The sequence below is a fragment of the Pipistrellus kuhlii genome, unplaced genomic scaffold (genome assembly GCF_014108245.1).
Source record: "Pipistrellus kuhlii isolate mPipKuh1 unplaced genomic scaffold, mPipKuh1.p scaffold_m20_p_7, whole genome shotgun sequence".
Classification (NCBI taxonomy): Eukaryota; Metazoa; Chordata; class Mammalia; order Chiroptera; family Vespertilionidae; genus Pipistrellus; species Pipistrellus kuhlii.
The window spans coordinates 6,042,962-6,066,409 of NW_023425573.1; the positions used below are offsets into that span (position 1 = coordinate 6,042,962).

The window sequence follows — 23,448 nt, forward strand, 5'->3', positions numbered from 1 at the left end:
GAAAAATTGGCACAGCAAAGCGCTGAAAGCAGTGCCCAGCAGGGGTAAGCATTGTGCAGTGTTTTTAGCACCAGCATCATCCTTCCTGGCTTCGGGACACGAGCAGCCCCAGGCAGGCGCTCCGCCGTCAGAGTGCGGACACAGATGGGGTCCTGGGCTCGTGTCCCCCCTTACAGGCTGGCTCTACAGTAAAATGAAGGAACCGAAGGAACTGTGATAACCCTGACCTGTAATAATGCGACAGAAAGGTAACACTCAGTGAGTAGAAAGGTGCTCTGAAATCTCTTCTCTGCTTTTTGAAATTAAATGGACTTTGTAATATTGGAAAGACACTTAAGAATTCTTGCATTAGGACTGTCATAATTATAGTTCAAGAAGATGCAAATGGCCTTTCCTGCCTAAGTCTCCTTCCAGAATCCTTGAGTGCTCCATCGTCTGTACCTGTTCTTCACCAATGGTGAATCTTCTAGACCCTCCCTCACCACCTTACTGTTTCACTTTGCAAGTTAGACATCTCAGCAGATAAATTCCTCAGTGTCAGCCACCAATAAGGGTCTGACCCCCAGCCCAGACTCTCCCAACAGCGACTGCTGTACGGTGACAGTTTCCTTAATCTTCCTAGAACAGCGACAGACTTTCTCTGGGTTTTAGCAGCAGCTTAATTCTGCATCTTTTTTTTTTCTTCTTCTTCTTCTTTTTTTAATCTATCCAAGCTTTTAAACTTACTCCGATGGCTGCTAAGATAGGGGCTTGGTAAATCCACTTCATGTCTCCAGCACTCAGTTCCCAGCACCTGAGGCAGAAGAAAAAAAAAAAAAAAGCTTTCGTAAACAAACTGGAAAACAAACAGGCAGTGAGAATTAAGTAGTATTTTAAGTTTTACAAAGAACTCCAGTCCCAAGCATTGAAGACAAAAAGAAAAAAAAAATCATAAAATACCCAAACCAGTGGTGGAAAAAATATAATGTGTCCTGGTTTCCACACCATTAGCTATAGAGTATTATAAATATCGATGAATTATTCGTATAGTAACAAGAGTCAAAACCATGTTTCCTGAGCCACATAAAAATTAGTCTTCTAAATGTGGTGCGACTAGTACTTTACTTTTATTATTATTACTGGAACTGATGCTTTTGTTTTACAAGCAATTCAATTTTATAACTTCACAGCTTGTAGAACTCTGATAATAATGAAAATCAACCTTATCCATAGGAATGCAGTAGAAAACCTGCAATATTACACATGGTTCTTATTGATACGAATGTAATTTAAAAAAACTGAATACAAATACTTTTTGTCCACAGAAATGAAAATTTTAGCTATGTGCAGTGACATATAATTGATTAGTGTCCCGACCTGGCCTTTCTTTTTTTTTAATATATTTTTATTGATTTTGTACAGAGAGGAAGGGAGAGAGATAGAGCTAGAAACATCGATGAGAGAGAGTCATCGATCAGCTGTCTCTTGCACACCCCCTACTGGGGATATGCCCGTAACCAAGGTACATGCCCTTGACCGGAATCGAACCAGGGACCTTTCAGTCCACAGGCCAACGCTCTATCCACTGAGCCAAACTGGTGTCGGCCGTTTACCCCTTCTTTCCCACTCACCTTGCATCAGCCATGGTTGCTCTTGCCACAGCCCAGCCTGCAACAAACACTGCAGGGAACCCTGCAATCAGAAGAGAACTCAGAGACCATGTTGTTGTTTTTTAAGATTAAGAGATTTTTTTTCTTATATTCATCACACATAAAAATGTACTATTAAACTGAAGAGAGGGAAAACAGGCATGGAAACATGTTACTATGTGAACAAGGAAAGTTCTCATTTGCATGTTGTCCATTTGAGAAGTGAGCCAATCCAGGGAGGTGACGCGCTCCCAAAAGTCTGAGGATGAACGAAGGTTGGCCCAATTTTCATTTGAGAGATGTGAATGTGAGATCAAGCTCTCCTGGGAGTGGACTGAAGTTCCTGGGGCCAGAAGCAGGCCGTGGTTGGTGCATTTTGAATATAACACATATTATCAGAACAGGCAAACAAAATACAACATAAACTAAAGGGTCACACTGTGTGCTTCCTACGTGTGGTATCCCTACACATATCTCCATATTTCAATTGTACTTCCTGCCAAATGGATGATCAAATAATGTTGACTGGATTGAAGTCACGTTACACAGAAATAATGAAACCGGATATGTAGTGCCTCCTCCTGATTGTTTTCAGAGAATACAGAACATGAAAATATTCTACCTACAAGCCTGACAATGGGAACATGTGTACACAGGATAACCGGGAAAGGTACTTTTACATGATATGTACATTCTGACAATTCATCTTGACAGCTGAAAATTAAGAATGGCTGCTGATATAGAGGTAAATTACACTTAATAAGGATAAAGAAACAAGACTAACAACACCTTTTAAGTGTAGAATTAACTATATTTTTTAAATGTGTGGTTGAAAGAACAAAATGGAACCAAGTATAAAGTGCCACATTTATGAGGAAACTGAGTCAGAGGTGGGAAACATGAAGAATGAGGTTGGCTGAAAGAAGAAAAAAACAAAACATAGTTATCAGTATTTGCCTTTACTCCTCTCTATACCTTGTTTTGTAATAACGATGTGTAAAAACAGTCGTTTTAAATATTTGCCTTCAATTTACTAAAGGTCCGACAGCGGCATCTGCTCCTCTTTAGGTTGTCACTTCCTTCCCTCCCAACTGATTGTTAAAAATCAGCAAAATGGATATAAGTGATGTAACTCCACACCCCGCTGAGGAGAGCTGAAAGCTATAATGATTGGTTCCAAATGAATAACAAAGGAATCCAAGCAAGCTCTCTTCCCCGGTGAAGCCAACAAATCAGCTCATCGAAAGAAAGGAGGAAGCTGGGCTCGCTGTGAATTATTCTAGCAAATGATCCTGGCAAGGCAACTGCAATGTTTTTTATCATTATTTTCCTCATAGGAATTTGGAAAAATGATAAGAAATAAAAATGTTTTAAAATCAGATTCTCTGTGTTGAAACGAGGGGGGAAAAGTCTACTAAACAAATAGCTATTGACTTTGATAAATACTATGTTTGAGTAGTAGAGAGAGATTCTTCAAAGAATATCACTGTTCTTTTAACTGTAAATGCCCTAAGCTAGAGCATTTACTTGTTTGAAAAATAGAGTTCAAAAGAGAGGGAGTCAGAAGATAGACCAACTCTAGAATAATAATGCTATAAAGACTGGTTATTAGTGTTTTTAAATTATGGTTGAATGAGCACGTATTTCACATAAAAATTATTTTTCAAAGTGACTTTTCATATAAATCCTACTTGCTGTCATGTATGCTTTTAAATGATTTGATAAAACAAGTTCAAGGAATGATGCTTACCTACTGTAGCTATCATTCCTATGCCAAAATTTTTGTGGACAAATTAATTAAAGTTGTAAAAAAAAAAAAAAAGTGTAAGAAACTCATACTCGCATAGAAGCTCACTGAAAATTCTCTTTTTCATAGAAAGACTTAACTCGTTTCCTGGCTTTCAGTGAAGCAAAGTCCTGACTATAAGGAAGGACAGACTTGACTGATATAGCACAAATAAGAGTTGATGGGGAAGTTAGCGATCAAACCAATAAGTAAATAGAGGAAAAAGAATTTATTACAAGTGTGACCAGTGCTGTAGAAATCCAAAAAGAAAAAGAAACTAATTCAGACAAATGCCTACACTTATTGTTAAATTTGCTATTAATAACCAATCTTTGCCGACATCTAGTAATTATGTCGGTACACAGATATAATTTTGACTTGAAGTCAAACTACCAAAAGCTGTCCAAAAAATTTCAAAGTACCCTGAAAAAATGCAATCCCCCCCCCCCCCCCCCCCCCCCCCCCCCGCCCAGTAACTGCTAGTTAAAGAGATGGGAGAGCCTTTAAGCTGACAAGCTCCCTTCCGAAATAAAACTTTATTCATGACAATCATTATTTCAGAATAAATGAAGTGTTATAGTAAGTTGACCCTTTGTCTTCTTTTTAATATATTTTTATTGATTTCAGAAAGGGAGAGGGAAAGATAGAAAGGAAGAGATAGAGATGATTTGCTGCCTCCTGCATACCCCACTCTGGGGATTGAGCCCAAAACTCTGGTATGCGCCCTGACCGGGAATAGAACCGTGACCTCCTGCTTCATAGGTCTATGTTCAACCACTGAACCACACTGGCCAGGTGACCCTTTGTCTTCTTAAAGGTTATTAACTAACTAGAAGGAAATTCAATATTCCTCACTTCGCATTTTCTAATGTTAAAACAATTTTAAGGCAAAATAGGCCAAGAAATATTCAAATTTTGGAAGGGGGAAAAAAAATCTTCAAATTTGATTTTGAGCCACCTACTTCATTTTTTTCCTATGCTGAGCACTTCATATTTTAAATGTTAAAATAGCAATTGCAATACGCAATTGTTCATCTTAAAACTTTCATCATTAACCACAGGTGAGTTTTAAGTTCTCTTTAATTTTAACCAACATCCTTTTCTCCAGTCATGTTGCATTAGTCCCTCATCCAAAAATCCCTCTTGTCTGATGAGGCAGTTTTGAAATGTGAGCTGAATTATTTCCATCTAAAAGATAAGGTCAATCTACATAATTAGTTTGTAGTTTGTATTGTTACACGCAGTCAAGATAATCTTATAAATTCCTTTCTGGCATTTTCATCATACAACCTAGAAACACAAGTCAATGATGAACCATTATAGCTTAAAATTAAAAAAATTAAAAATTTGAGGATGAAACCATTGCTAACTCAGGACACTGAATAAGCTGTGAACGGAGCAGTTGTCATTGTACATGGCTAACAAGGTGGTTCCCTTATGGTTCCACCAAAAAATCCTCTCAAGAATGTGGCCTAAGAACACTAGCCATCCACTAAGGTTGGTGCCACCGAGAGGATTACAGACATGAACAATGAAAGAGAAAGAAAGATTATTTCAGGAAAATCGCTGAAAGAATGTTAAGGATAGGCATGACAGAAAGTTCTGAAGTCCATCATGCAGGTTAAAAGAAAAAGAGTCATTTCCTTACCCCAGCCTATCAAGGTGAAGCCCCATAGGTATTTGGTGTCGGAAAAGAAAGCCACAAAGATTAGACTGTGCAGGTAGAGACCTTCCACCAAGATCCAATAGTAGTTTGTAGCCAAGAAGTAAATAAACAGCACAACAGCAATCTTGCACCCAATCTGTCACAAATAAACCAGAATTGCATCAGATTAGAACTCCTAATTGCATCGAATGCCAATATTAGACGACTGAAAAGCAATTATTCATTTTTCTTTTTATAATCTACTAGAGGCCCGGTATATGAGATTCATGAACTGGGGGGACGGGGGGAGTAGAGGGGAAAGGTGGGGGGGAGGCATCCCTCAGCCCAGCCTGCAACCCAGGCTGGTAATCGGACATCCTTAGCACTGCGCCTGAGGCGGGAGAGGCTCCCACCACCTCCACTGTGCTTGCCATGAGCCTGGCTTCTAACTGAGCTGCACTCCCCCTATGGGAGCGCACTGACCACCAGGGGCAGCTTCTGCATTGAGTGTATGCCCCCTGGTGGTCAGTGCTTGTCATAGCGATCAGTCGGTCCGTTGGGTCAATTTGCATATTAGCCTTTTATTATATAGGATGTCTCTTGTACATAGGAAGGCCAAAGCTTTTGAAAGAGACTGGAAAAAAATTATTTTAACATAGCATTTTTAAGATTATAGGTTTGATTATCTATTATTCTACCATAAATGTATTTATTTTCTGGTCTTTTTCTTTCTTTCTTCTTTTTTTTTTTTTTAATGCCCCAAAAGCTAATGTCTTAAAACAATAAACATTTAAAACATCTTATGAATCTAGGTGATTCTGCTGATCTGTGCCAGGCTCAGCTGATCTTGGTTGACTAGGCTTGTGCATACAGGTCTGCCCTCAGGTGGCACACTATCACATCTACTTCCTTCTATTATATAAAACAAGTCACAAAGCCAGTCTAGAATCAGAAGCAGCATGGAATACAAAGCTACAAGGCAAAGAGCAAAGACACAGATAAGTCATTAATTCACATCAATTAACTATACCTCATTTCCAAATATGTTGCTTTAAGGATCTAATTACCGTATTTTTCGGACCACTAGACGCTCCGGACCATAAGACGCACCAGTTTTTAGAGAAGGGAAATGAAGAAAAAAAGATTCTGAAACAAATAGTGTCCTAAAATATTTTATGTGCATTAAAACCCAACATCACAGTCATAAACACATGTAATCAACCCTGTAAAGTAAACAGTAGCATTTAGAACCATTTTAGAGCCGGGCAAGCACACAGAGACCACACAGAGCCGGGCAAATAAAAAAACTTTTTTTTTAAAGTATATGTGTAGGCTATATTTGGACCTTAAGATGCAGGGACTTTTTCCCCCCACTTCTGGGGGGAAAAAAGTGCGTCTTATGGTCCGAAAAATACGGTAACTGAAATATAGGGTGATCCTATTTAATAAGTAACACGAGGACATTTAACAGCAGAATCAAGTACCATGGAAGTCAGTTTGAGTCTACAATAGAGGAACTGAATATCATGGGCTTTTACGTTCTAAACTTCTGGGTTTGCAAGTGGGTTTTTTATTTTTGCGAGTGGTGACAGCTGCTACGGGTCATACATTAAGTGCCATTCTGATCATGTGTTTGTTGCACTTTCTGTCCCAGAATACTCTTGAATGAATAATTAGGCATGAGAGTTGAGGACAGAATTGAGATAGGAAGCATCAGTACACAAATTGGTCATCTATTTCAGGAAGTCCACAGATAAGACAAGCCAAAACAATATAACACACATTTAGCGGGCTGTAGTGTTTTACTTATGTACTGAGAGGAAATGGTGAGAACACTTACATATTGTGATTTGCCCATGGAAGGCGCAGCCATGAAATTCTGGAGGTCATCCTGCATCATCAGCGACTGCAGCTCCTTGACCCCCATGTGAGCATGGACCACTCTGTCCTTGATGAAGATGCTTGCAGCTCTCAGCATGAAAGATGCAAATAAGTGCAGGTGGATATAGTTCCTAGTGCAGTGCAATCGCCTATGGAGAGAAAATAATCAGTTATAGATTTGGATGAGAACAGAAAGGGGCAAAGAAAATACACAAGCTTGCCCAAGCTCCTCCCCAGAACAGAGGAAAATATAATAAACCTGAACAAAGACAGAAGCCCATTCTCATATATTTCCAATGGAAACAACTGGGATCAAAAACTAAAATGTAACTTTTTGAGAATTAATTTCAAATGAATCCTTAACTGCTACCATGATCATCCAGATTTTGCAGTGTTAAATATTGTAGTATACTAAATTATACCAGAGAATTCTATCATATTGTATATTGAAGTAATAAATGGTTAATGGAGAACCACTGAACAGAGATAAACATTATCAAAACTGGAAGTTCCACATTTCAATACTTTCTCCGTAAGAAAATGTAAGATTGTGATAGTGTTCCACAATTTTATTTTCTAGACATGTTGGAGAGGAAACAATCTCATCCTAACTAATAAAAGAGAAACATGCAAATTGACCATACCTTCGCTATGCCTACAAGCCACACCCACCAGCCAATCAGGATGTGTATGCAAATTAACCCCATCAAGATGACGGTTAATTTGCATACCCAGGTCAGAGCAAGGTTACTGAAGGCAGCATAGAAAGAAGCCAAGCGCTGCAGAAGGGATTGAAGCTGTGGAGAAGCGAGAGGGGCAAGGGAGAAGGGAAGGAAGCAGGTGGGCCAGGGAGAAAGGGGGGAAGCAGGCAGGGCAGCGACCGTGGCAGGAAGCCCTATTGCAGGAATCTTCCTGCAATGGGCCTCTAGTTTTAACATAAAAATCTTCGGGATTACAAAAGGATCATAGACACAAATTAATCAGTAACATGCTTAGTATTTTAGATATTATCACACTAATTTCCAATGCAGAAAGCTAACTCCAAAAAGAGTTTTTCTTCAAGTGTGATGAAAAGAAAAAGAAAAAAAAACTCAGGAAAACTGTGGTATGATCTGGTCAAAAAGGCTCAGCTCTCCTATTGCTTGACGGTAAGAAAACACAGCTTTCCTGTGTAATAAACACACTAATACTACTTCTCTTCCAGAGACAAAATACCCAAGTGTAAGGGGGTAAGAACATTTGTAATCCAATGATCTCTTTTGCTGTTTTTTAACAGAGGATGGGAAGGTCAAATAAGAACAAACTAAATTTAGCCCAGCATGGCTCAGTGGTTGAGCATCAGCCTAGGAACCAGGAGGTCAGGATTCAATTCCCAGTCAGGGCACAGGCCTGGGTTTCAGGCTTGATCCCCAGTAGGGGGCATGCAGGAGGCAGCCGATAATTATTCTCTATCATCATTGATGTTTCTATCTCTCTCTCTCCCTTCCTCTCTGAAACCAATAAAAATATATTTAAAGAAAAAGGAATGAGCTAAATTTAGATATTACAATATTAATGTGCTATTTATGTCCATTGTGCCCAGATGGTCCTCTCAGGTTGACTCTTCACAGGTGAGCAGTATTTGGCCAAGTGTACATGGCAACTATTTCCATCCCAGTCTATAAGTAGGTTTTGATTATTGAGACTCAACACTATTTGCTCTCCTAATAAAGGAGTATTTCGTTTTGTGAAACAGAAGAGTTTCTGAAATTTGTACGTAATATTTTCTGTATAGTACAGCAATCTAAAATAATAAAAGCGTAGTATGCTAATTAGACCAGATGTCCTTCCAGACAACCTTCTGGATGAAGCTGGGGCTACGAGGAAAGCCTTTGTCCCAGTTGCCTGCCAGCGACTAGAAGGAAGCCCAGGTCCCAGGCGCCAGAGGGAAGCCGGTGAAGGAAGCCTGGGGGGGGAAGGAAGGCCTACTCTTGTACAAATTTCGTTCATCGGGCCTCTAGTTATATATAAAATAATTATATAGAAAGAATCCACTGTTAAACCAAACCATGAATTTCTCATAAAAATAAATTGTCAGAGTCAAGTCATATAATAACACTAGGGTGAATTCAGAAACTTGTGTTAGGAAAAGTATTTGGGGACACAAATTGTGAGACCTCCGTGTCTTCGATGGATAATAATGAGAATGGGAATCGCTCACCTGAAGTAACCAATAATGAGAATAGCCACAACCAGGGAGCCGAAGGAGATGGAGTATCCCACAGTGTACATGACATACAGGCGTTCAAAGAATTCTTGCTGCAGAGGGAGAGATTTAATTAGAAAAGTAGGTTTGAAAAAATCATGCTTTCACCTGTTTAGAGGGAGCCAATGTGTTATCAAATTCCTAAAATACTATAGATTATCCTTCTGGTCCCCTCTTATGTCTTAAATTCAAGTCAGGGTTAAAGATGTGAGAACAATATCTGTCATTTCTTATTGCTTAAGTGAGGTCAAACTGAATGTTGCAATATTTCCTTCTTATATTTTTGTACTGTTCATTTTCACTAACTAGAATTGTATATCTGAAGTAAATAAAATGGTATATGAAGTAAACAAAACACATGTTACAAGACTATTTTAAGAGGAAACTGGTAAAAAAAAGAATATGTAATTTTTTGGAATGTTATTTCTAGCTTTCTTTAACTTTCTTATTGAGCAGTAATTTACATGAACTAAAATGTAAAAGCCTTTAAAAAAAAGCAAGAAGGGTTTTGACAAACCAAGTTCATTGTGACCCCTGCAAGTCAAAAATCACCCACCATCAACCCCCAGCTAACTTCTGTTCCAATTTCTGGCACCATAAATTGCTTATCTATTCATGTATTTCACATACTTTTTGACTGTTCATGGAGTCCTTAGAATTAATAGCATATACCATTTTCATCAACATACTGCTTAGATAAGTGGTATTGCATGAATCAATGATTCATTCCTTTTTAATCTTTTATTTTTTTAAAAAAAATTATAAATTCAAAAGAAGTGGAAACAATAGTAAGAAAGGTCAAATATACCTTTTACCCAGAATCCTCCAGGGGTTACATCTAACATAATTAGACCAAAATACCAACACCAGGAATTTGACGTTGGTGCAACTTGTGTGTACATAGCTCTATGTCATTTTAACACGCATGTAAATTTCAATGACCATCAGTGCAATCACGACAGTAAACTATTCCATCACCACAGAGATCTCCCTCGTGCTGTCCCTTTACTGTCAGACCTACCCTCCTCCTCCTCACCGTCCGAACACCTGGCAACCATTCATCTATTTCCTAGCTCTATAATTTTGTCATCACGCACGTTACACGTGAGGTCTGAGTAATAGGAGTTTAAGCATGACTTTTTGAAAGTATATTTTTATTTATTTTAGAGAGAGGGGAAGGGAGAGGAATAGAAAGATAGAAACATCGACTGGAAAGAACAGCAATTTGCTGCCTCCTGCGCGCCCTCTAGTGGGGATTGAGTCCGCAACCCAGGCATGTGTGTCCTGACCAGGAATCAAACCATGACCTCCTGGTTCATGGGTCCACGCTCAACCACTGAGCCACCCAGGTTGGGCTAAGCATGACTTGTAAAGCAGCATGTATAACTTAAAAGTAACTACCGTACCTACAAGTTTCAAAGTTTTCATACAATTACTGCCCTAGAAACAGCACTGATGAGGGATTTGCGGATCAGGGCTCTGCTTTAGGCCTGCCACCAGTGAGCTGTGTCACTCTGGCCAACACTGCATGTCTGGTTCTGTGTAAAATTTGGTATTATGCTGAAAGACCTATAGGATGCCCCAAGCCTCCTTAATTCCACAACTCTAATCTTTCACATACTAATGAATCAAACACTGGTAAATCTTAGGAAATGGGAAATACTTATCTCTAACATACAAAGCTCCTCCTGGAATACAGAGCGAGATGAGATGCAGCCATTTACAGGTAATCAAGAGAAATCATGCATCGTGTCCCTGATTACCTCTTTAAATCTTTATACATAATGTAATGTAAACATCATGTAATGAAACAATACACACCGAGACACATATATATAAGCATATCTGTATGTCTCAGCCAAGTAGCTCTAACCTAAAGAAAATACTTTTCCTTAACCAGGTATCTGAAAAGATGACAACCTTGTTTTTATCTTTTATGATCTTTGTTGTCTTAGGAATAAAAGGGTTTTTCCATATAATGGTTGACAATCAAAAACGGCATAAAAATCGTTATTCTGTTTTCCCTTAGGGGTTCACAAAAAAAAATAAAATAAAAAATTACCACTACCTTCCCTAGGCTGACATCTGGCTGAAGGAAGCGAAGGCAATCTGAATAATTCGCCCAGGTTTTGTTTAAACTGTGTACAAAATCCCACGTTCCATTGGGGCCACAGCGTCGCAGAGCCACTCCTGTAAAGACACGAAGAGAAACAGTGAAAGTGCTCAGGTCTCTTTGAGTCCATTACAAACATAAAAATAAAAATAAATGGTAAATTTTGTTCCAAACTACCCACTTCAGAAAAACCCCATACCTTTATGATTGAAGTCATAAATATAAGGAGGGCAGGGGACAGCCAATATTTTCCCCACTGTTCCTCTGGGCCAACAAATGAGTCCATCCCATTCTGGAAAACAATTTCCCTCTGATGAAAAAGGAAATTAAAAGTCACACATACAAAAATGCCGTGAGAACCAGAGAGTAAACGCATCCAAAATACAAAATTCCAAGCCACTGCCTGAGCAAAAAATAAAAAGAACTGATAATTTTGGAAACTAGAATGAGGTAGATAGGGTGCAAATATCCCAAAATTCATCCACTTAGCCTCATTGGGGCCATTGATAAGAACATTTAATTTGCATATATTAAAAATATTTTTATTATGCCAATATTAATGAGTTATAGCATCTACACCAATAAAAGAGAAAGATGCAAATTGGCTGTACCTTCATGATACCCTCCAGCCAATCAGGAGTGAGTATGCAAATTAGCCCAACAAAGCTGTCGGGTTAATTTGCATATGCAGGCACTAAGCAGGTAGGGGCAGGGCGACGACCCAGGTGTTCTGCTCACCCCCCCAGCCACTCAGGGCCTCTGGGCAGCATGCGAAGGAGTCGCCAGAGCAGAAAGAGGCAGCTCCGGGGTGGGGGGGAAAGGCAGTGCTGACAGCCAGGGAAAGGAAGGCCCACTCTTGCACAAATCTTTGCACATCGGGCTTCCAGTATAATATATGAGGAACATTAGAATTCATTGTGAACTTCAGAAGTAAAATTCTTCCAACCAGCGTAGTTGTAGCTATATTTCTTACCCTAGATTTTTTTTTAATTGCTATTAAAAATATAACCTATGAAATAGATTGAACTTCAGAGGTATACTCCAAGATTTGGGTTTGCCTTTACCAATCAGTGCCTTTACACTCATCTCAAACAAAATCCTCACAAGCTCTACTCTTCCCGAGATGCATCCAGAACCCTCTCACTTCGCAGACCTCCATGGCCACCAGCATGACCACGCCCTTGGTCTCTGGCGGGATCTGCCCTCCCCTCTAACTTATCTTCCCGAACTCAATTCCCGCTAAAGGCTCCCCCAACCCCCTATCTCTTCCAGGAACTCAACCAATTCTCCCCAAAGAGCCACAAGGCTCATTCCCTCACCTACAGCCTTTTACCCAAACTTCAACTTCAGAGTCAACTTTCCCATTTGAAATTACTTCCCAACACACTCTTTATCGCCTCCCCTGGTGTCTTTTTCACCTTCCAATGTTGTTATTTGATTATTGTTTTCTTGAATGGCAGGGTAGATGATTTTGTCTGTGTTGTTTCATGCATTCACCATCCAGCAAGTGACAGGGACTGAACATTCAGTCAGAGTCAGGACTATTTTTTTTTAATATATTTTATTGATTTTTTACAGAGAGGAAGAGATCAAGATAGAGGGCTAGAAAAACATCGATGAGAGAGAAACATCGACCAGCTGCCTCCTGCACACCCCCCACTGGGGATGTACCCACGACCAATGTACATGCCCCTGACCAGAATCGAACCTGGGACCTTTCAGTCCACAGACTGACGCTCTACCACTGAGCCAAACCAGCTTCGGTAGGGTGAGTACTATTTTCAGGGCCTCTCCTAGCTGTGCGTTGAGCTGCTAAGAAGAAAGCCTATCAGCCATGTCAGACCCTGACTTCCCCAAAAGAGACCAAGTTCACCAGTGCTGTTTTCATTTTCTATCGCCGCCTTCACAAATTACCACATCTTTAGTGTTTTCAAATGACCCAGGCTTGTTATCTCACTGTGTCTACCTCAGGCGTCCAGCCAGCTTGGCCGGATCTCTGCTTTCTATCCACATGGCCAAAGTCAAGGTCTGGGCAGGGCCGCATCCCTTTCAGGGGGCTTTGGGGGAAAAGCTGTCTCCTCGCTCACGTCCATGGTCAGCAGAATTAGTTCCTTGCAGGCGGAGGACGGAGGTCCCTGTTTCCTTGCTGGCTGTCAGCTGAGGGCTCTTCCCAGTTTCGAGCGGCCACTTGCATTTCTTAGCTCATGATCCCCTTCATCCATCTTCAAAGTGAGCAAAGCAGGCTGGGTCCTCGTCACAGTTCAGGTCTCTCCTCTTCTGTGACCCTCCTGCCTTCCTTGGTCACTTTTAAGGTCTCCTGTGGGTACCGTGGGTCCATCCAAACAACCCAAACAATCCAGGATAGCCTCCCTGTTTTAGGGCCCAAAATCTTAATTCCACCTGCATTGCTCCTTTCTCATGACGTATACAGGCCCAACACCAGGTACTGGGGAGTGGCCACCTTTGGGGGTGCTAGCCATGACAGCTCTCCATGTTTTAGTTATCAATTACTAACTCTGGCTGGGGATGTGTGTTCTCACTGACGTTCATGATGTCGTTTGTTCGGTTTTGGATGGTCAGCACAATAGAACCTCACACCAACGTCTGATCTCCACATAAAGGACTCCAGCATAAACCTGAAATGAACGTCTTGTGTCCACCACATCACACGGGAACAAACCTGTGACCTGCTGTGTGAATGGCTGAAGCAGTGAAAAATAAATACAACGTCTCCCTCGCCCCCACGGTTCTCATGAAGAGAGCCTTTTCCTGGAAGCAGCCTCCCTTTGTCCACAAAAGAAGCCTGGGCTCTCACTATCACACACACACACACACACACACACACCCGGCGCTCAGCACTCTAGCTTCAGCTTCTGAGGCGTACCTGCCTCCTCCACCACTGCCTGCTGTGTGTTTGTTTTCTCATTTACACCATCAGCTCCGCCCTAAACGCTCTTCTTTATCTCGATAGCATCCACCTGGCTTCCCGTCCCTTCACAGCGTCTAACAAACCATGCATGCTTATTCCTCTGCACTGTCCAGCCCTCTATCAGGAAGATACCTATCCTGCAATCTGTAAAAACTGAAGCTGAAAATACACTTGTGTTCTTGTAGCAAGTGGCCCCTCTAAAATGTAGGCAGCAATGCCCTATGTTTCACCTCTTCACACATGTTAGGTGGTAGAAGTTTAAATCTAGCGTATTTACTCTTTGTATGTGTCACTCCTGTAGTGTGTGACCGATTCACACCGGCTGGCCTTTAACTGTCCTCTTTCCCTCTGCCAGGAATGCCTTTTACTTCCTCCTCTGCACATCTAATTCCTGTTTCTTTCATATTCCTTCCATCCCTCCCCAATGGGTTAAGCTGCCTTTCCAGGGATTCCCAGCTTTCTTGCCTCTGTGGTTAATAACACCATACCAAACAGTATCACTGACTCCAGGGGTAAAGTGCCAGGGCAAGATTCTGAGGGACACAGACACCAGAAGGAACTGGATTGTCTGGCATCGGGGCAGGAACTCGGGGGCAGCTTTCTCCCAAATGGAGTTGCTCACAGGGATCATTGTTCCTATGCTGGGACCTCCCCGTCCTAAAACTGACTGGCAACCATTTCCTTTTGATCCGCCCTGATGATTCCCTAAGACCACGCCTCATCCAATTTACAACACCACCCAAGCTGTGTGCAGCAGCTTTTGCATAGCAATGGCCTGTCCTTGCTCAAAACAAGCTGTAGCTGGGTCAGGGAAGTCAAAACCTATCAATAAAAGGCCCAAGACCTGGCACCAGCACCAGCCTGCCTTGCTTCACAGCTGGGCCTCATCCGGGCACTTCAAAATCCCATACAAAGCGGAGGAATCTGCAAATCTCTCTGTAGCTCCTGCTCAGTGGCTCCAGGCAGTGGCTGACTTTGCACCTCCCTGGACACCCAAGAGCCAGTGTACCCAGTGGTCAGTGCCAGACCATACCAGATTACAACTCTACACATCCATAAGTGACACGCTCAAGAGGCAGACTCCGTGAGCACCAAAGCCCCACTGAAGCAAGTCCTGCTCCATAGGGGTGTCTCCTGCACAGCAGCTCTCACACTGTAGTCTCAGCTGGTCCCCACAGCCAGTTGGCCTGGAGGTCAATCCTCCCAGTGACACCCACAGCTATCAAGTCTCAACTACAACAAGACTGTGCTCACAGCCCACAAAAGGGTGCACCCAGACTGCCACTGGGCGCTATAGGACTCCCACCTCACAAGGCCACTCTACCAACTCAAGGAGACATTAGCAGCTCTAACCAAGACATGGAAACAAACGCAGGGAAGCGGCTAAAATGCTGAGACAAAGAAACAAGTGCAGTAGTCGATATCCCCAAACTCACCTATCAGTTACTCCGCCCACAGGGAGGGGAAAGCTAGCGGGTTAAAGAGGTGAAAAGAGCCTTATTCTGCCACTCAGTCCTCCATGTGGGAACAGAATGGCCAAGGAGGGTCTCCTGGTATTAAGTACGGGGAATTTGCAGTCTTGGTAAGGACTGGGGTAGGGCCGAGAGGAGGACACGGTTTTCTCAGCATCGTTACCTCCTTCCTGGAGCTGAGCTGTGATGTTGAGTTCACACTCTGCTTTAGCTCTCAGCACGAGGACAATCTGCTCCTCCATAGTAACGGTGCCACCGGAATCCATCTGCGGAAATGAACAAAACATAAACAGTGGAAAACATTCCCATAATCCTTTGTTAAGCCATGGTACAAACTTGCACTATTTTACCTTCTAATATAATCAAAAATGAAAGGTTTGATATCAAGCTATTTGAAATAGTCCTTTATCCGAATCAAAATCTAATATCCATCAATGTATAAGATTTTAGGATAATCTTACTTTTACCTGATTTGCCTAAAGAAAAAAATCCCATAATAGGACATTTTTAATATAACTAGGTAATATGTGTGATATAATTAGAAAAAAATAACAAACAGATGGTAAATTTTCTGCAGTATTTCATCAATTCTCCTGCAGTGTGTCAGTTACGGCACACAGAAAGACAATGGCTCAGTGGTTGATGTTCGACCTATGAACCAAGAGGTCAGGGTCTGATGCCCAGTCAGGACACATGCCTAGGCTGTGGGCTAGATCCCAGTGTAGGAGGCAGCCGATCAATGATTCTCTCTCATCATTGATGTTTCTGTCTCTCTCTCCCTCTCCCTTCCTCTCTGAAATCAATAAAAAAAAAAAATAGGAAAGACAATGGACTAGATGACTAAATTTAGTCTACTGAAAAATTACTGGGAAATCACTGGCTCAAAAGAGAGCCTCTAATGAGACTGCAGTGAAGACATCAGCCATAGATGTTGTCACCTGAAGATTTCACTGGGACCAGAGGATCCCCTTCCAAGATGGCCCTCTCCCGTGGCATGGGCAGGGGCCTCAGTTTCCCAATGGCTGATGGGAGGACTCCTCGGCTCCTCACCAGAGGGCTCTCTCCATACGGGGGCTTGAGTGTCTTCACAGCATGTCAACTGGCTTCCAAAGAGTGAGCAATTCCAGGAAGAAGGCCAGGGGAAACCACAAGGCCTTCTGTGATCATCTCAGGTGTCCCTCATGACCAGTCCCATCACATTCTGTTTGTTAAAAGCGAGTCACCAACTCTCACTCAAGGAGAGAGAAATTAATCCCTACCTCTTTAAGGGAGTTATCAAAAATGTCTAAATATATTTTAAGCAACCACAATTTCCTGCAAGTGACCACCCATTTTCTAGGAAAAGAATACTGAGCACTATGTGTTCTGTAGGATTATTAACAATAATGCGGCCCAGAGCTTTGCAGTTCAGGTTTCAGTTAGAGACTTAGATATTCTTAAATCAAATGAAATAATGAAACTTATGAGTTTATCTAAGTGGCAAACTCCCTATAACACAACCTTTTGTAAATCTAAAATATTTAATTTCAGTCTGCAAATACACTTATCCTCTAGAATGCTTATTTAAGAAAAATGGAAAAACAAACCTTTTCATATTTAATTTACATTATGCACTGAAAATTAAAAATTGAAAGATGTTTATATTATTAGCCATAGAAAGTACAATTAGAGATTATTAATAATTATAGTTTTAAATAATAGATAGGCAGGTTAAACTGAAATGAAGGATATCTATCATAAGAACTAATTTTAGTGAAAAAAAAATGTATGTTAATCCTGAAAATTATGAGTTTATTATTTTCTAATATATAATGTAAAGGATATCTCAATCAGATGAATAATGTTTTGGAGGTTGTTGGATATTATTCATAGCTCAATGCCCATATTTATTTTAATAATTTGTTTTCATGAAAAAAAAAGAGAATAATAAAAAAACTAATTGTGAGGGGTGGCATACACAACAGAATTTAACTGTAAGGTTAACACAGTGCAGATTCGGAGTTAGAAGTAGCCAAACTAAAAGTGAGCCATAAAGTCTCACATATCCTCAAAGGAGAAGGAAATTAAAACAGATGAGTCATCTGAGTGAGATGGAAAACTGACTTCTCCAGTCATTCTCCAGAAGGGCAGACAACATTAAGCTGTTTGGGTGCTGTTTCTTTCTGGCTGTTTTCAGTTGAATAGTTACTTTCTTTGACTTAAGTCCTAGAAAATATGGGGCATGCTGTAAGCACATTTCAGAACTATAAATTTGATTCAGAGAAATTTGATTTAAATATCAAACAGGAACATTTCAAATCACTCCTTTTACCATTTTTACTTGAACAAATACATTTTTGTTTTCTTCTATGCATATGTGGCCCTTTTACTGAGATAGCTTTTTCAAGAACATAAGCATTATGTAAACTACAGCTTCTGAAGGTATTTTGTTTTTGAAATATGGCCAGTTTAATCTAGACACAAATTTGATTAGTATCCTATATAATAAAAGCCAATATGCTAAATGTCTGGTCATCCAGTCAACCATTCAACCAATTGAATCATAATATGCTAATGATATGCTAAGGCCACTCAACTGCTTGCTATGATGTGCACTGACCACTAGGAGGCAGACACTCCAACTGGTAGGTTAGTTTGCTGTTGGGGTCCAACCAATTGGAACTGAGTGACATGGGCTGGACACACCCTGGAGCCCTCCCATAGTCCCTCCTGGACTGGCCAATCTCCACATCCCTCCTCGGTCCTAATTACGCCCTGGTGGGGTTTCTTGGCCTGGCCTGCACCCTCTCACAATCCAGGACCCCTCAGAGGATGTCAGAGGGCCAGTTTCAGCCCAATCCCACACGCCAGGCCTAGAGAGCCCCCTGGTGCATGAATTCGTGCACCAGTCTTCTAGTGTGTGTGTGTGTGTGTGTGTGTGTGTGTGTGTTTAGAGAGAGAGAGAGAAACATCGATGTGAGAGAAAAACATCAGTTGGTTGCCTCCCACATGCACCCCTAATGGGGATCAGGCCTGTCACCTGGGCATGTGACCTGACTGCAAATGGAACCCAAGACCTTTTGGGGCACGGTCTGATGCTCGACCAGCTGAACCACACCGGCCAGGACAGGGGGCGCTAATTCACAGTCTGTTAAATTGATCTTTAGTCATTTCAAGTGGGAGTAAGAAAATGTTTAACATCTTTTATAATGCCTTTTCTTCCTCCTTTGTTACAGATACAAGTGCTCATCACCATAGGCATTAAAGTCATAGTTTATTTAAAACAGAAGAGCATGGTTCATACTCAATGTTACTAAAAGCAATGATTGCATTCAAAACAAAACAGCACTTTTAGAAAAATAGGTGTTAGTAATTTTTCCTGGGCAAGCGATCATTTACAATTTGAAATAAAATGTTGAATGTTACCACATACTTGATAGCTAAAAGAACCTCTAATTTGATCATGTGTATCCTACTGGAAGTACCTAAAGTTGTCATTATAGATATTAATTGTTAATGTCAGAGTATATGAATCCTCATAATGACAATATTCACATTTATTCTGTTTTAAAGTCAAAATTACTTCATAAATTAGATATGTTTAAAAAGAAGCATTCTGGAACTTCGATTTCTGTTGTGATGGAATAGGCATATTTCCTCTGTTCCTCCCAGTAAGAACAACTAAAAACTCTGGACAGCCTATATAATAAAAGGTTAATATGTAAATCAACCTAACAGCAGATCGACCAGTCGCTATAACGCACACTGACCCACTAGGGGGCAGATGCTCAATGCAGGAGCTGCCCCCTAGTGGTCATTGTGCTCCGCCGGGTAGCGCCGCCTAGCCAGAAGCTCTGAGCCAGGCTCATGGCTGGTGAGCCCAGCAGCAGCTCTAAGGATGTCCGACTAACATTCCCTGCAGGCCTAAGCCACCAGTCAGACTTTCCCTGAGGGCTCCCAGACTGTGAGAGGGTGCAGGCCGGGCTGAGGGACCCATTCCCCGCTCCCTTCCACCCCCGTGCACAAGGTTCGTGCATCAGGCCTCTAGTTATATATATAAAATGAACATAAGATGATTCCAAAAGTGGAGAGCAGAAAACAAACCAAGTAAGAACCTCAGAACCTGAAGAACAATACAGTGGAAATTTTGTTTGAGTTTTCTTTTTGTCTCATGTGTTCCTGACTTGGATTTGTAGAAACGGGCAAAGAAAGAAAAGAGGCAGCCTGGCAAGAGAGAAAACTTTTAGAGAGTAATTAACTCAAACCAAACACCGCAATCCAACCCCAATCCACACCAGCAAAGGCTAGCTAGACAAAGGTTTAAGGAGATGCTGTAAGGAGGTGCCCCGACACCCTCCCCATGGTGGTTTCACAGCAAATTGGGACTTCCACCTACACGGGTCTGTAACAAGGCTGCTCACCGTCCCCTCACCTCAGGAGACCAGGCTGAGATCCTGTACTTCCACCCCAACCTGGCAGTCTCAAGGTGTCCCTCCCCCTCCCCCCTGGAGCAGTGTCAGAGAAGACCTAGAGGGGAGTCAATCCAGGAGCAATGAGCCCCCCCCCCCCATTGTGGTGGGGGTGAGACCATGTGTAAGCAGAACTCACACCTCCACCCATCAGTAATAAGGAGCTCTGCCCCTTGGGTGTCAACAGTAGCTGGCTGGAGCACCTCAACTTCTACCTCCACCGTGAAGTAACAAGGTCACATTTCTTGGCACATGTATGTGAATCCACAGGCAACGTGGGCTGCAGGAGAAAGAGAGAATGTAAAATTCATGAAAGCAGAGATGTGCAGTGTTGCATTTTTTTTTCAGTGTATCCTGATTCTACCACCTTACCAGTGCTTGTCTTTGCCGCACAAGTAGTGATGAACAGAACAGGATGTTGGAGAGGCATAACTATGCTCATGGCCTTCTTCATAAGGTGGTTGTGAGGATTAAAGAAAATAACCCATAAGGAGTACCTAATTAAGCGCCTTTATAGCGAACACTGTATAAACAGTAACCATTACCACTGCTGATATCACCACGTCTATACTTTTACCACCTTCTAAGTATATTTGTCCAGAATACATTTACTGAAGCAAAAAGAAAGAAAACGCTGATCATGAGAAACCTCGGGCAGAGGTCCGACAGGCCTTTCCCATCCCCAGCGAGGATCTGCCATCTACACTGTACACTGTGGGGAAGCAAAGGCAGACTGGACACAGAAATAAGGAAAATGGATAGAGACTGCAGGAGGGGAAATGAAAGTCAAGATCAGAGGCATTACTGGCAATCTGTCTCCCGGGTGAAAGCTTCTTGGGAGGCAGGGCCATGTCTTCATCACTTTGAGAGCCACACAACGAGCACCCTGCAGTTTTGCTGAACTGAAAATGAAGAGACCCAGGGAGGGAGAATTTTAATTGAGGGATGCCTCCTTATGTTCACAGAAAAGACTTCTCTCGACTTATTCTACACTGTTTGTGCCGGCTTAGCAACAAGGACTGTGGAGCATTTTTATTCTACAAGTATCTGGAGACCAGCCATGGGGAAGATACTAAGCACAGACACAATGGCAGAAGAGAGATACAAAAAGAATCCAAGTCATGGATCTGGCCCTGGGGGAGGTCGGGAGGTTGGTGGGCAGGAGGTCAGGAGGAACAATATGGCCCTCAGGTACTTAGTACACGTTCACAGTGAGTGATAGGGGAAAAACGCAATCGACTCACAAACAAAACACCATTGCTGATATGTTTCCAATCTGGTGAAACCAGAAGTCGGCTCTATCTTTCGGATTAATTTCAAAAGGCATTTCTGAGGCTACAGGAAAGGCACATGGGCTTACTCCAGGTCTCATCTAGTTCTTAGATATTTCTCAAAGTTCAATTAATCAGCATAAAAATTGTGCTTAAGTTTTTTGTGGTTTCTTTTGTGTGTGTGTGTGTGTGTGTGTGTTTTATTATTTGTTTGTTTTTAAAACATCAATGTGAGATGCCGGGACCGGCTTGGCTCAATGGATAGAGCGTCGGCTTGGGGACTGAAGGGCCCCGGGTTCGATTCCAGTCAAGGGCATGTACCTTGGTTGCAGGCACATCCCCAGTAGGGGGTGTGCAAGAGGCAGCTGATCAATGACTCTCTCTCATTGATGTTTCTAACTCTCTATCTCTCTCCCTTCCTCTCTGTACAAAAATCAATAAAATATATTAAAAAAATAAAAAATAAATAAATAAAACATCAATGAGAGAAAGAACATTTCTTGGTTGCCTTCTACATGTGCCCCGACTGGGCATCGAGCCCCCAACCCAGGCATGTGCCCTGGCCAGGAATCAAACCCACAACCAACTGTGCCGCCCTGGCCAGGGCTGTGCTGAAGTTTTGCTCAAACGTGTGCACAGCCACACCACACGGAATGACCTCAGAAGTGCTGCTGACAAGACTACCAGAAGCTTCTGGCTGCTGTGGCTTCCAGATGTCAGTCACCTGGAGAGTAGGAAGCCAATTGCACGCCGGAAGGAGGAGCTGAGGCTGTTTTTATCCCAGGCCTGAGTGCCGCTCGAGGGCAGAGCCTCCTGGCTGTGACAGGATGTGCAGGCTTCATCGTCTTGGGCCCACAGTCTTGGTTCCAGTGCATTGTTAAACACACACTGACTCTCAAAAACGTCTTCACAAAATAACCGAAAAACGTGTCCTCACGGAGCACAGAAGCTGGCCTGATTGCATAAGCAGGAAAGTGACAGGGAGTATAAATTATTCTCATTTAAGAAATTTCAGCCAGTTTGCACCCGATGTCAATGGTTTCATGAAGGAGAGGCAGCAATATGCCTTCAGGAACCTTCATTATCCACATAAGTCTGTCACAATAGTATCTGGCCAATATATTTTTATTGCTTCGTGGGCTGACACTCAGCCACTGAGCCACAGCTGCGGGGCTACCATTTGTTTTGTTTTTTTGTGTCTTTAAATTCCATGCTTTCTCACATCCTGTGAGATAAATGGCATTATTGTCCCTAGTTTAGAATGGAGGAAATGGAGAGTCCAAGAAGTGGAATGAACTGTCTAAAGTCACACTGCCATTAAAAGGTTTAAGGAATAACTCAGAGAAAGAACAAAAACTAAACAGAAAGGAAAGAAAGGAGATGGTTTCTAGTTTCGAAACCAATTGAAGCTCAAGGCAGGCAATTAAATGGAATGTAAGCATGTCAGGTGAAAACGCTCTGCTTTTCTTCCCAACGAAGGGAGGAACAAGAGCTTCTCCTCCTCGGAGCACAGCAGAGGTCAAGTTTAATGCCAGGGAGGGTGCATGCTAGCAGAGGAAGAATTTGAAATCAGCGTTCCGGGTCCCATGACCTCCTGGTTCATGAATCAATGCTCAACCACTGAGCCACGCCGGCCGGGCAAAGACAGCATCTTTGCCAACGAAAACCACAGAGGTTTTTTTAGTCTATGCCATCTATTTTGTGATGTGATCCAATGTCTCTTGACTATTAAAGAATTATTCCACCCAAGCTAATTCTGCTTGGATGAGTTCTCTTTATTTTTTCCTACCAATCTGTTAACATTTTGCAAAATATACATATGAGCTGGGAAAGAAGAAGAAACTGAAGATCAGAAAAGGTGTCGATGCAAATCACTTTAACTTTCAGATTTTGTTTGCAGAGCTAAAAATGCAACACATATCACAAACGGTCATTTCGTACAATTCCTAATCTGTAAATATAAATGGGAGGCAGTTAAAGCAATGGGTCTCTCAACCGGGGCGGTTTTGCCTACGAGGGAACATTTGGCA

The 23,448-nt window shown here is 41.9% G+C and overlaps 1 protein-coding gene across 1 annotated transcript in view; it reads right to left on the reverse strand.

Moving 5' to 3' along the window:
- The window catches only part of PTH2R (parathyroid hormone 2 receptor), a 34,416-nt gene that overhangs the window by 8,972 nt on the left and 1,996 nt on the right, over positions 1-23,448 (reverse strand). Inside the window, exons 2-9 of the mRNA XM_036422069.2 lie at positions 15,863-15,965; positions 11,498-11,608; positions 11,254-11,375; positions 9,141-9,238; positions 6,900-7,089; positions 5,063-5,216; positions 1,611-1,671; positions 727-793 (exon numbers count right to left, since the gene is read on the reverse strand). Coding sequence (XP_036277962.1) covers positions 727-793; positions 1,611-1,671; positions 5,063-5,216; positions 6,900-7,089; positions 9,141-9,238; positions 11,254-11,375; positions 11,498-11,608; positions 15,863-15,965 — 906 coding nt within the window. The remainder of the gene's footprint in view (positions 1-726; positions 794-1,610; positions 1,672-5,062; positions 5,217-6,899; positions 7,090-9,140; positions 9,239-11,253; positions 11,376-11,497; positions 11,609-15,862; positions 15,966-23,448) is intronic.